This window comes from Cibotium barometz, chromosome 15 (assembly GCF_041138505.1).
Source record: "Cibotium barometz isolate CiBa-2024 chromosome 15, ASM4113850v1, whole genome shotgun sequence".
Taxonomy (NCBI): domain Eukaryota; kingdom Viridiplantae; phylum Streptophyta; class Polypodiopsida; order Cyatheales; family Cibotiaceae; genus Cibotium; species Cibotium barometz.
The window spans coordinates 8,324,610-8,338,664 of NC_141060.1; the positions used below are offsets into that span (position 1 = coordinate 8,324,610).

The 14,055-nt window shown below is 39.2% G+C and overlaps 1 protein-coding gene across 1 annotated transcript; it reads left to right on the forward strand.

Annotated features, from left to right (window-relative positions):
* The first annotated feature begins 9,328 nt into the window (after positions 1-9,328).
* On the forward strand, positions 9,329-11,691 carry LOC147630929 (uncharacterized). Its single transcript, XM_086808991.1, has 6 exons — positions 9,329-9,422; positions 9,573-9,670; positions 9,858-9,972; positions 10,748-10,872; positions 11,018-11,091; positions 11,616-11,691. The coding sequence occupies exons 1-6, from the start codon at positions 9,329-9,331 to the stop codon at positions 11,689-11,691; spliced, it is 582 nt and encodes a 193-aa protein (XP_086665117.1).
* Positions 11,692-14,055: the final 2,364 nt, after the last annotated feature.

Below are 14,055 nucleotides of genomic sequence, written 5' to 3' on the forward strand. Positions count from 1 at the left end.
TTTATCATTTGGTCTTTTCGAAGGTAGATGTGATTGGTGTTCCAATCATCCACTTTTTATAAAGCCAACTTTCCCAACAACTTTTTGGCCCAGCCCTGAATTTAAAGATTCAAATTTTGTGAAGTTTTCAGTTATAAAACTAAATATCTATGCATTTTTTTCAATAAAAACCGGTTGGGCTTGAAGGTCATCCTTCTTTTCACTAGTGTTTTTTTTTAAAAGTTTATTTCTGACGCTCATCCCAAGTACGAATCTTGCCAACAAGTTCATTAACTCAAGCATTCAATGAACTCATTCAAAATGTTGCTTACATATATACAATACCACTCACAAAGAATTGTTTCAGAAAATTATTTGCATTTTGTCTTCATTGAAAATACTTGTACATAGATTGTAAGCCTACGGTAAATAATCTTGTATGGTAGTAGCTTGGCTTTCTTGAGGGTAATATGTCCTTAGATCTTGTAATTCATTTTTCAGCATCACCACTGTTTGTGGAGCTCATTTTATATAATGGCGGTGATACTATGAACTAATTTGTTTAATCCACTTTTTAAAAAAAGACTATTCCTCAAACCACTTTGCCATGAATTTTATTTTTTTTAAGTCATGATGTTTAAAAATACCAAGAACCTTCCCAATGAAGTAGCCATAAAAATAGAGAGAAACCTCTTTCTCTCTCTCTCTCTCTCTCTCTCTCTCTCTCCTTCTTGGCAACATAGAGAAGCTCTCTTTGGAACGACTCTATGCGGTTTTCGTGCCACATGGAACCTTGGATGCTGATCTCACTCTTTAGGAGCTTCAAATCAACACAATGCAAGCGGAGATTGGAACCACTCTACATGGTTGGAGTCCCACATACCGTAATGTAATCTGCCTTTCAAGTCTTGTAACTTTGTGACTACCAAGAAACTTGAAAAGATGGTTGAAATGAAGCATCGGTAACCAGAGCAACTAGCATGAGCTTCCCTTCTCTTGGAGCTTGTACTCGCAGTGGATTGTGATCTGCAGTGGATTGTGATCTGACATATTGTTCACTGGAAGTGATACAAGTGTCTTTTGGTCCCAAGGTTTTCTTGTGCTAGCATACTACATAAGATTCGGACCCGAGCCCTCCACTTTGCGAGGTCACACAATTCAGGAGGTACGGGCTCTACCACTAGGCTACAGCCCAAGATGCAATAGCCCACCACTCTTGCTCTTGCTCTCACATGCAACTGCAATTCAATGTTTACTGTGGATGCGACATCCAAGATACCTACACATACTAAAGTTTTGGCGTTTTCCTTTTGAAAAATAGATCATTGTGCACTACTAAGCCAACTCATTTTTCCACGGTTTGTTCACCAAGACTGCCAAAGATCTTTAAAGGCAACCATTAAACCTCGGTAGGTGATCAAGCGATCTCAACCACCTCCATAACAAACACCATCTTGTTATTATTGTGTGACTTGCCATCTTTCATCAGATTTCCAACGCTCTCCTGGAGAATGCAGCCCTTCCACCTCATAACCTTAGATTATACTGCTTGTGTCACGACTGCAGCTACTTTTGACGACTCATCTGCTTGAGTAGTTTTTTTAAATCGTATTGCAAGAGGGGTTACTGAAATTACATGTCATACATTGGGTAGATTCGAACCCAGAAACTCCAGTTTAGGAGCATTTGGCGCTACTGCTAGACTATAGCCAGGTTGCTGTGTGCTTTCATGGTTACAAGGCACATTTCCAACTCCCTTGTCTTGCTCTTAAGCTCTTTAAGTTCTTGTGAACCACCTCAATTTGCTCTTGGAAATATGATACCCCTTATTTTGTCACATGGTAGAGGGTTTGTTAGAAGAAGCCAACTCTCTTACAAGAGAAGTGTAAAGCAAAGGGAGTCTTTCAAAAAACAAGCAGCAGAAGCCCTTCTAAAGCTAAGTGGCAGCTGAATGTAGCCACCGGGCTAGTCTTTAAAGATACGTGATAACTACCACCCAATATTTTGCACGGACTTCAAATAACACATCCATGCATCAAATATACACCCCATCAACATTTGTGATGCAAAACCAACACTTAAACAAACTTCCAATTGATAGAACTCAAGTAACTAAAGAGAAGGGGCTCAAAAGAACAGCCTCTCATTAAAATACATGATGCAAAAGACATGTTGACCTTATGAAGCCATGCATGATAGGGCATCCCATGAATCACAATATGGTAAGACAAAAGGATCAGCATAGAAACTATGAAGGCCACAACATAGAAACTGAGATCCAGACAGCAACACAGAGAAAGTCAAGGACCACAATTTTCTCAGAAAATTGACCTTCACAATATTAGGAGGTGAGCTATAATACATGTGATTAATCACACCAGCTCCTCAGAGCGACTCTCATGAACCCTGTTGCACCCCTCAGAGCGACTCTCATGAATCCTGTTGCACTCCATGATGACTTGAATGTGGGATAAATAAGAAATGACCTTCTGGGAAGAGCACATGGCAGCTTCTGGAAGGGAATGATGATAAATAAGGGTTGCCGATGTTAATCTTGCTGCTGCTACTTCCGTTTCTTTCTGGCCCTCTCTGCTCTTTCCTCTGCTTCTATCAAGGCTAGCTCCCGCTCATCTTCTTCTCGGGCAATCCTTGCACTGCATATACAAAGAAGGTTATAAGCAACGCAGCAAATACTCGCATCAAGCAGCAAATACTCGCATCAAGCAGCAAATATATAGTTCATTGTATAACATGTGCAAGCAGCATCAAGTGCAAGATGCATTTTATACAAGTGCTTTCAAGTTCTCATAGTCTTGAGCATCTCCAATGGCAAGGGAGATATACCATCTATGTGAATTATGTAAAGTGGGAAACATGGGGATCTATATCTAAGGGTGATTTGAAATACTGAGAGATGATATTCATAGTGCCACACAAGCAAAATTGGTAGAGGCTAATGTTTGACTTCCTGGTACAGTAGAACATTTGAGTAGCAAAGAGATCCACATGGTAGCCCATCCTTTTCTATGTCCATGGTAGCCTAGCCATATGTAGGCCAAGTTCAAAACCAATGGGAAGAAGCCCACATTGGCGTGGGTTGCTTCCCAATGGTGTGGCCTTGGACTACACTTGGCTTGGCTACCATGGATATAGACATGCACATAGACTTGCACCAATACATTGTTTGAGGTAGAAGATACATGCACATAGACATACATGGAAAATTCCTAAGCAAGAATAAGCAACTCTTTTAGGTAGTTCCTCGATGATAAGGGTTTTTATGTGGAGGGTTTCTATGTGTAAGAATTGTACATAGAGTTAATGTCTATATCCAATGATAGGCTAGATATATGAAGGCCAAGGCCATAACCATTTGAAAAGAATAGTGCCATATGTATCCACAGTGTTGAAGGACTAATTAGACTGATTAACTGCATGGTTGTTGGGTGTACTTAATATCTATTTGGGGAGTATATTTTTACTCAATTCAAAAAGAGCCTGCCAGTTTTTTGCATGTATTTTTTTCACTATGCAGGTCGTGGTACTCTAGGGTGGATGATTGGTTTGATGGAAAAGCCCAAAACAAAGGCTATACTCACTATCTATTTGGGGAGTATATTTTTATTCAATCCAGATAAAGCCTGCTTGTTTTTTGCACGTATTTTTATCGCTATGCAGGTCATGGTACTCTATGGTGTATGATTGGTTTGATGGGACAGTCCAAAACAAAGGCTAGACAAGCCATGTGTAGGCCAAGGGGAAATCGAAACCTAAGCCATATGAAGGCCATGGCCAAAACCACTAGGAAGCACCTTGCGTCTACGCAGGCTACATTCCAATGGTTCTGGCCCTAGCCTTCATATGGCATGGCTACCCTTCATATAGACTTCACATCTAGTGGCCCTTGGCTACCCTTCATATTGACTTCACATTTTGTGGCCCTTGGCTACCCTTCTCACTATGCCTCCTACCCTTACTGGAGGCATGACACCAAACATTTTGGGGGTGCCAATACAAATGGGTTGTGAGAGATGTGGCTTTGTGTATTATATATAAGAGTCACTCTTCTCCTTCTCTCTACTTCTCAATGTCTTCATTGTGCATGAGATTAGCATTTATATTTGTAGCATTTTGTTAAAAATCATGTACTGTCCATGCCATCTGTAGCCATGTGTATGCCAAGGGTGAATCCAAGGGTAGCCCGGTCATCTGTGTGCCATGGCCAAAATCATTGAGAAGCAACCCGTGTCGATGCGGGGTGCTTCCCAATGGATTTGGCAAATGGCACACACATAGCCTGGCTACCCTTCATATAGACTTCACATCTCATGGAACTTGGCTACCCTTCACACTGTGCCTCCTACCCTTATTGGAGGCATGACACCAAACATTTTGGGGGTGCCAATACAAATGGGCTCTAAGAGATGTGGGTTTGTGCATTATATATAAGAGTCAAGTGCTCTTCTCCTCCTCTCTACTTCTCAATGTCTTCATTGTGCATGAGAATAGCATTAAGCTTTGTAGCATTTTTTTAATTAGCCATGCCATGTGTAGGGCATATGTAGGCCAAGGGTGAATCCAAGGGTAGCCAAGCCATCCGTCTGCCATGGCCAAAACCATTGACAAGTAGTCCACGTCTATGCCGGCTACTTCCCAATGCTTTTGGCCATGGCACACGGATGGCTGGGTTTTAGAAAATCAATGAGCGTTCCACCATTTGTACCATACATTATGCAAGGCTAGGATTAAGTCTCGGTGGTAGTTCTGCGGGGTGGTTCCGATTTGTGTTGTAGACAAACTTCATTATTTTAATGGTGTGACATTGTAGTATGATCAGCATCTTTGTGCAAGAGAAGGGGCGGCATGGCATCATAAGGACTAATGAAGTTCAGGTTGGTAATCATGGTTACCTTGAGCTTGGCTTGTTCCCTAATGTATGGTAACTTAAAGTGTTATGTCATGAGCCATTTTATTGTATGGAATCTCTTAGGAGTTATTATGTTGTAGTTGTTGTAATGTGGAAGGACTAATTCATATTCTTCAAGCATGATTTAGTTGTGTGTTTGTTTGTGTTCAGAAGATGGAGAGAAAAAATTCCACGAAACAAAGACATACAATGAAAAGAAAGAGCAATCGAGTGTTGCGAAAGGAAAACAGTGGAGAAAGTTAGTCCTCCATCAATTGATGAGTTGAAAGAGGCTTCTAGAGATGGCAGTGGGATGGATGAAGTGGGGGGGAAGAGAATTTGGATGAGACTCAAATTGCAATGGAGGCTTCCCTTCAAATCATGCCATATGTACCCACCTCTGAGAATAAACTAGTGGTTAGCTTCATAGCTACACAAAGCCCAGAGAGAAGAAGAGGAATCAGTTAGACATTTCATTAGATGTCTCAAGCATTCAAACTCTCATTGCCTTCCACCTGAATGTTATTCAAATAATCACCCTACTGTGGATAGGTTCATCCGTCGCCTTACGCATGAAGCGACCTCCTATAATGGCTTAGTCATTAGAAGGATCACTATGTGGGATAAAGTAACACAACAAATGCCATCCAAGTAGAAGATAATCTGATGGTCAAGGGAGCCAAAGCATTAGATTCTAAATGTGATACCACTTCTACTATTAAACCCATTGCTAAGGGTAACACTTTAGTGGTGGGTAACACTTTAACGGAGATGAATTTCACAAATTTTTTGAAAGTAATCCAACATGGAATGAAGGCTAAGAAAAGGTACATATTTATTCAAGGAGAGAGTGGTCATGAGACTTCTGAGTGCCGCACACGTGCAAGTGCTCGTCACTAATTATTTCAAACCTCAACACAATTGGATTTACCTTTTCCATCACAGCCCCACAAGCCATAATGCCTACTACAACACCTCAACCCAATGCTGAGTAAACGGCATAGCAACCTATTGGCATGCTGGATTTACAATGGAAAGATGTGTCGTTACTTAATGTGTCCTCTATAGAGGCTATATGCATAAAGAGCTATGCATGCATAGAGTATACTACATGCTCTATGGTGGCTCTATGCAGCCTTAGAGCTTGCACAACTCAATGCATGCCTAGAGCACACATACTCTATGCATGCATAAACCATGCTCTCTTTATGCATGCATAAAGCATAGAGATCACATAGTCTATATTCTATACATGTATAAAAACTATAGAGCATGCACACATAAAAAGTATAGATGCTCTATGCTTAATCTATACTCTATGCATGTATAAGGTATGCATGCTACGTATGCATAGAACATGCATACTCTTTACGTATGCATAGATTATGCATACTCTTTATACGCATAGATCATAAAGTATAGAGCATAGATTATGAATGCGTGTATAGGCATAAGAATGTATTTATACACTATGCACGCTATGTATACATAGACTATAGAGTATACATACTGGAGGTAAGCTATTGTTGGTCTTTCACCTTATTTGAGACATTAGCTCTTCTCAACCACTGGAGGTAAGCTCGTACACACAAGCTCTTTTTATATTTATGATTTTCTATGCAAAAGTATGCTTTGTTTTGAGCTGAATCCACGTTTTGTTTTAAAGTAGCCATGTCTAGTAATCTACGAGACTGCACATAGGATGAGATCCAAAATTCCTTCCAAGTGTTCCCCCTTGAGCCAACATGAGATAGCTCGGTTGGAGCTCACCTCACCCATTCTCGACTCATTGAGTCCCACCACCCCGAGTGTTCAAACTGTTGCTAGTGATGCAAAGAGTTCATGACACAGGTCTCATTGTAGCCATAGTGGTAGTAGCCATTACGTAGTAGGGCTAGTGGTAATGGAAGTGGTAGTGCTAGTGGTGGTGGTGCTTTTAGCACTAGTATATGTGGAGGTGGTAGTGATGCTACTACTACACCACATCATCCTCCTACTACACCACATCATCCTCCACATTTTGTTATGTGGAGGTGGTAGTGATGCTACTACTACACCACATCATCCTCCTACACATTTTGTTAAGACTACTCCATATACTTATCAGGGTGTCACTTCTACAATAACTTTGGGTTTCATTCCTAGAGCCACTCGTGGCATCCCTCTAGACTTCACTTGGGTAGACACTCCTTTTTCTCGCACTCCCTTTACTCCCTGCTCTATAGCATCAGGGTCCCTATACTCCTATAGATGCTATGATGATAGGTCCATCATTGAGGATAAGCCAGGTGGTAGGGTATTGACACTCACCTCTGTAGTGTGCAGTTTAGCCATGACATCCTCGTGAAGTGGCATGACCAACCAGAAGAATAAAAGAATTGCATTCTTGAGTAGCTTCATAGAGGGTTCCTAGTCTCAAATCTCTTCAAGCAATTCAACAAATAATTACATGCTCAAGAGAATGAGAGATCTAATGAGCCATTGAAGGTTTGAGGTGTGAGATGTAAATTTAAATAAAAGAAAGAGTAAGCCCATGTATCTCAACATCAAAGACCGAAGGAAAGCTAAGGTGGAGGTTTGTAACACCCCCAATAAGTACAAGCAATTACAATGAGATGCTCATAAAGTATGCCTCAAAGGTTCAGGTACTTCTCACCTTTGTGTTGGTGGCATCGATCACTTTTGTACATACTTTGTAAGTCTTCATCTCTTTCTTTTTGCAAGATACTCCCTACATTGAGGAATAGAACCATAAGTTTTATCATGACAATGTAACATAAAAAAGATAAAGTACAGAAAGATAAATGATACACATAATTTATGTGTGAAATTTAGAAAACTAAAAAGTTTAATGTTTGACGATATTATATACTTACATAGTTGACAATATGGGCCCAATTGAGCTCTTGCCTTTCTCGCTCCATCTTGTCAAACAAGGATGTAGTTCCGTGACACCACGTGAAATCATACTCTTCTTTAGTATAACCATGCCCATTGAAGGAAGAGTATTTAGCATATTTAGCAAGTCGAAGCCACGAGAAGTGGAAAGATGCATTGATGTGATCACGACTAGTAGCTCTTACATGGGCCTCTTAGTTTCTTTTTTTTTGTAAGACAACTTTCAAATGTTCTTTGTAAGAGCTATGTTCGTAATTTTTCTAAGAGCGCTAGATCCACTATTTTTTTTTGTTTGCAAGACAACTTGCAAAATTTCCAAAGTATCAAGATTTTCTAATACCGTATTTGGAGTTTTATACTTCTTGTGAGGTTTCTTAATGTCAATGATGAGTTATCGCATCTTGAATATGAATATCTGTGCACTTTTTAGTTTTCCGAATTCCACACATAAATATGCATAAATTTGATTATCTTTTCTACATCTTTGTTTTTAATGTGTTTATATTTAAAGTTACTAGCTAGGTAGTATGGGCACAACGAGACAGGTTGGGACAAACTACTTGAATCTGTCTCATTTCACCCAAAAAAAAAAGATTTATACCAGTGTCGGTATTTATGTCGAAATAAACATTGATATTTGCATCGATATTTACGTCAGTAAAAACATCGATGCCCGATGCATATACCAATCACAGTAGGTAGCATCAGTATACTAGTTTATAAAGACAACGGTTGAGCGATAAATATTATTGACGATTCAATACCGACAGTGATAATGATCAGTGTGGGTAGTTTTAGGGAAAAAAACCAAATCTAAATCTTCGGTATATACGACGGTATTACGGTATTAGGGTGATCTCTTGTAGTGGTTGGATGTTGTTTAGACTCTCACCTTAGAATAGGGCTTAAATAAGCGCAGAGAAGCCCAAGGATGGTTGTGTGCCCGCTTAGTTTAGGGCCATAAGATGATGTGGAGTGGGATATTGGAGGTGCAAGGGCTTGCTAATATCTTAACCTTGTGTCCAGTGTAATTTTTGCATTGTGGCAGCAGGCAAAGCAAAGCTGTGGTGTTCGCCTAGCGTCCCCTCGAATCTAAATGTGTTCTTATTATTTTGTGTATATTTTACACAAAATTAAATGTGATCTTAGTATTGTTTATATTTAACCCTCGAATCTAAATGTGATCTATTTATTGTTTATATTTCACACAAAATGAAATTATGCTCACACTTGCGGCCTTCGTCAAACTAGAGCGCATCGTTCTCACAAAATGAAAGAAATTAATATAATATGGCTCACACCTCTCTATATAAGAGTTTTGTGGGGAGCAGGCGCAAGACAACATTGCGTTTCTTATGAGCGGCGAAGCGTTTAATTCCTTGTCTGTGTACATGGCGTTGCTTTTTTCATCAATTACTTGTAGTTTTTTTTTGGGGGGTTACCTTTTTATACTGAGGTTTTTGTACCAGCTTAGCTTCCTGGTATCACAAGACTAACGTCCTTAGGCAGCTTGCTTTCTCGCAGGATAGCTAATTAGAAGAAGCTATGGAGGCTTGGGTGTACAATCCCGCAGATGATGACCGCAGGCTTCCTCACAAATACGTTCCTAATCGCCCAGTATCAAAGGAACACTTGAAAGGTGACATGTTTCGTCAAGTTTAACTCTTTTCGTTATCAACTCAACGCACAGTAAGCTTAACAGTCAGCTTGTTTGCTGCGTTAAAGATTGCGTCATGATGCTCAAGGCCTAAGGGAGGTTTTACTCTTTGTTAATTTAATTTTCGTGTAGAACTCGGCGTCTTACATTGGAAAATAGATGTTGACTGCAACTGGGAGAGAGACCCTACGCTCGAGAGAGTAAAAGGCGACCATGGCTACGTTTATTGGGTAATCAGCTTGTTATTGCAGCTAGCAATAATTAATCGTTTGGTATTTGATTCCTATGATATGGCATTATAAAAACGCAGTACTAGTGCAGCTTACTAATGCAAATGAAGGTGACGACTACTACTACTACTACTGCATGCATGCATATGTGATATGATTTTGGTTTGTAATTACTACCATGATGCAGGAGACGATAACTGTAGCACCTGGCGTTATGGACAACTTTGAGCAGAAGACTGAACACTTCTTTCAGGAACATCTGCATCCCTATGAAGAAAGCCGACTTATCCTTGAAGGCCGTGGTAAATTAAATCAGTCACTTTATTTGGTCATGAAAATCTTCGATGATATTGCATAATTATTAATTACCCCTTCCTACATGTACGACGCGCCGACCAACGTCAACCCTATTGGCTCCCAAGCAACCCAAATTCCGGTCAAGTAGCTGTCAACGACGTTCATCTTCTTGCATATATACGTCGCCCTCCTCCACTGTGCTGTGCTGCAGTGGGCAACTCACGGAACTTTATCTACCACCAGCGCCTACCTATGTCATGATCATGGTGGTGTGGTCACACATCCCATCAACGTATGATTTGTGGTGACTCTGCACTCACACCTCAGGCAGCGAAAATGTATTTCAACATTGCATGACTTGCTGATAGCTTGCTCCTCCTCCTCCTCCAAAGTCTTGGAAAGGGAACGATATGCTACAAGGGTAGAGCTACGAAGGTAGGGTCTCCGTCTTGCTCTCTCATGCGGAACGCAACAACGAGCAGCATTAGCATGAGAAGACGAAGTGTGCGTGTGCGAGGATTTGGGCGAAACAAATTTGGGCATGATGATGTTCCGGAAAGAAGACTTGAAAGCAAGAAAACGCGAGGAGGAGGGTAGAGAAGCCATCGGCACCATCGTCGAGCAGATATTCAAATTAGGCTTCAATATGCAAACTAAAAACCTAGGCTTGTTTTTGTGTAATGTTATATATATATATATAACCTGGTATGTGTAGCATTGCACTTATAACTAGGAAGTGCAGCTAAGCTAATGCTAATCATATCTAGCCTTTCTACGTAGGTTATTGGGACATAAGAGATTACGATAACAGCTGGATAAGGTTTACTGTCAAAAAGGGAGATATGATTACCTTGCCGCCAGGAATGTACCATCGATTCACGCTCGACACCGAAGACTACATTAAGGTACATATGATTATCTTTTTGACTCGCGGCGCGTAAATACTAGGATCAACCAATCCTTGATCTTTGCACACACTCCTTGATCATATTCCCTCACTATTATTTCGGTTTCATTAATCTTAATCTACCAATTACCTTACCAACGCAGGCAGTTCTTCTATACACAGAGGTTCCCACGAGGATCGATCTTCTTAAACCTGATGGAGATGAGATAGAGTCGAGGTAAATTTATCATCCTCTCTTTCTCTCTTTGTAGGAGGAGTGATAGGCTATCATTTTTATGTACTATGAAGCGAATGTCTTGGTAACACTCTAATCGGTTCAGGAGCTTGTTATAATCTGTCTGTATTCTTCTTGTTACTATCAGTCACCTCCTTGAACTTTTCACACAGACTTTAGATGAAGTGAAACTTATCTCCAATAACTAGTATTCATTCCTTCCTCTATTTGGAAAAAAAAACATTTTTAGATTAAGTGAGACTTATCTCCAGCTAGTATTCCTCTCTTTTTTTTTTCAATAACATGTCTTTACAAAGACAAGACAATCCACACCCATGAGTAGGTAGTCTTGCATTATCATGATATATCTACTTTAAATATTTGCATAATTTGGTTTTCCTTCACAAAGAATTTATCTTTCGTATACGCATGTATATAGTGAATTGTTGGTTTTGCATCATCATAATCTGTTGTTGACGGTGTTGCAATGTCTCTAACTATTAACAGGCTTTTGGTTGAATTTACAGGAAAGAGTATGTGGCCAATGTGTTGAGAAATCCTAGTGCAATGTTTAGGTCGATAAACTCAACACTAGCAATGTGATAAGAGATCATTAAGCATGCTACAAGCATGAATTCATAGACAATACATTTTGTATCAGAAGCTAGCTTCGGATTTCTTTGATGGAGTTAATTAAGAGAGGAGGAGGAACAATATAGTTGGCTTCTGCTCTTGTAGTATGAAGATAGAGAATCTTGCCCATTTTTTGGATGGCCTCTTTTTTGATTCATGAATGTGGTTTAGAATTCGGTTTGTTTGGAAAAGAAATATGCTTTTGTAGAGTTGAAAAATGGTTCACGTCTTCAACGATCCTTCTTGTGGTTTTTATGTTTTAAAAAGTCATTGTTCTATCTACACTCTTCTTTTTTTTGTTGTACGTATTTCTTTTTTTGTTGTGAATAAAAGTTTTCCTAATGGTCATCTCATCTCCTAATCCTGCCATTCTCAATAGAAAATGGAAATCCAGAGTTGATTATAAGATAACTTACAATTTCTTTTAAAGAATAGACATTCTAACAATGGTGTTCTACATCCCATAATGAATAGGCAATCTTTGATGAGTTTTCTTTGTGTGTATGCATGTGTGTGTTCATTTGGCTTAGCTAGGATATTTAAAAAAATCTTATCATATTTTGAGTTTGAAGGTATTCTTGGTTAGAAATTATAATAATTACATACAAATAAACACAAGTAGGCCAAGAAATTTGTACATTTATTATTACCTGATGTTTTGAGACAACTTAAGTTATGTATGCCATTCGAAAAAGTTTGTTTTGTGCATAACAAAGGTCATTTATTTATTTTTACGAATTTAGAGGTTGCCAAATGATAAAAGATAAAGAAAGATGAACTAATTCAAGAAGTGTTTCGCTATTATTTATTTGCACCAATTTAGGAGTTGCAATGTGATACAAGATATAAAAAGTTGAGCTAATTTAGGAAGTGTTTTGCTATTAAGTTGAGGAAAGGTGATTATCAAACATAAGATTTCTATAAAATGTTAACACTAGTTTGTAAGGAAAAAAATTCATTTGTTGTTTGTGGATTCAATAGTGAGTTTTTTTCTCTCAAATAAATTCCTTCTAGGAGATCTTACTCTTTTTTAGATCAAATAAGCTCCTTTTTTGAGATTCTATGAACTCAATATGATAGTCGAAAAAATCTCAAACTTCAAAAATTTTAAGAAGCATACATATCATTGAGGCTCTCTCGGATCCCATGTGGCCATTAAAAACAAGCCCTACACATGAGTAAAAAAAATTGTTAACACAAACTAGCATGCTCGCTCTGCTGGTAGTGGTGTTAATGGAAAACCCAAATACACAACACTCCTAACAAGAAGCTAGCCATATGAAGAGTACTCTCCTTTTGTGTGTCGTGGGGAACTTCGTAGCTTATCCACCATCTCATGGAAGAGGTAACCACACGAATGCACGCTAGCAATTGAGAAGACCAACCTCTCACTGTCACATCGTAAAAGTTATCTTTGTAGCGCTTAGCACTCCCCATTGTTGCAAGACCTTGCTCCATTGTGCAAGACCATAGTTCACTCTCACTCTCTCACTAGCAAGACATGGCAAGACCGAGAGCAAGAGGAAAAAACTCTCACACAAGCACTACCAAGAGGACAAGACGATACGGTAGAAAGCTAGAGAACAAGGAGAAAGAGCACACTTTCAATCAACACTCAAGGAGGGAATGTCCCTTTTCTCGTTAGTTAAAGCCACTTATATACATGTCACTTACTCACCACGGGTATTCACACTCACTTTAGTTGGGCATCTAACAGTTAAATGATAAAAGATAAAGAAAGATGAGCTAATTCAAGAAGTGTTTTGCTATTATTTATCTGCACCAATTTAGGAGTTGCAAGATGTAAAAAGTTGAGCTAATTCAGGAAGTGTTTTGCTATTAAGTTGAGGAAAGGTGATTATCAAACATAAGCTTCTATAAAATGTTTAACACTAGTTTGTAAGAAAAAAAATCATTTGTTGTTTTTGGATTCAATAGTGAATTCATTTCTCTCAAACAAATTCCTTCTAGGAGATTCTACTCTTTTTTCGATCAAATAGGTTCCTTCTTCGAGATTCTATCAACTCAATATGGTAGTCGAAAAAAATGTCAAACTTCAAAAAGTTTAAGAAGCATACATATCATTGAGGCTCTCACGGGTCTTTCACAACATGGCCAATAAAAACAAGCCCTACACATGAGTCAAAACAAGTGATAACGTAAACTACCATGCAGTCAAGAGTACTCACGTTTTGTGTGTCATGGGCAACTTCATAGCTTATCCACCATCTTAGGGAAGAGGAAACCAAACGAATTCATGCTAGCACTTGAGAAGACCCACCTCCCGCTTTCACACTGCAAAAGTTGTCTATGTAGAGTTTAGCACTCCTCGTT

Coding starts and splice junctions, on each gene's coding strand:
- LOC147630929 (XM_086808991.1), top strand. CDS start 9,329: ATGGAGGCTTGGGTGTACAATCCCGCAGATGATGACCGCAGGCTTCCT. Junction 9,671..9,857: donor ACCATGGCTACGTTTATTGG/GTAATCAGCTTG, acceptor ACCATGATGCAG/GAGACGATAACTGTAGCACC. Junction 11,092..11,615: donor GGAGATGAGATAGAGTCGAG/GTAAATTTATCA, acceptor TTGAATTTACAG/GAAAGAGTATGTGGCCAATG.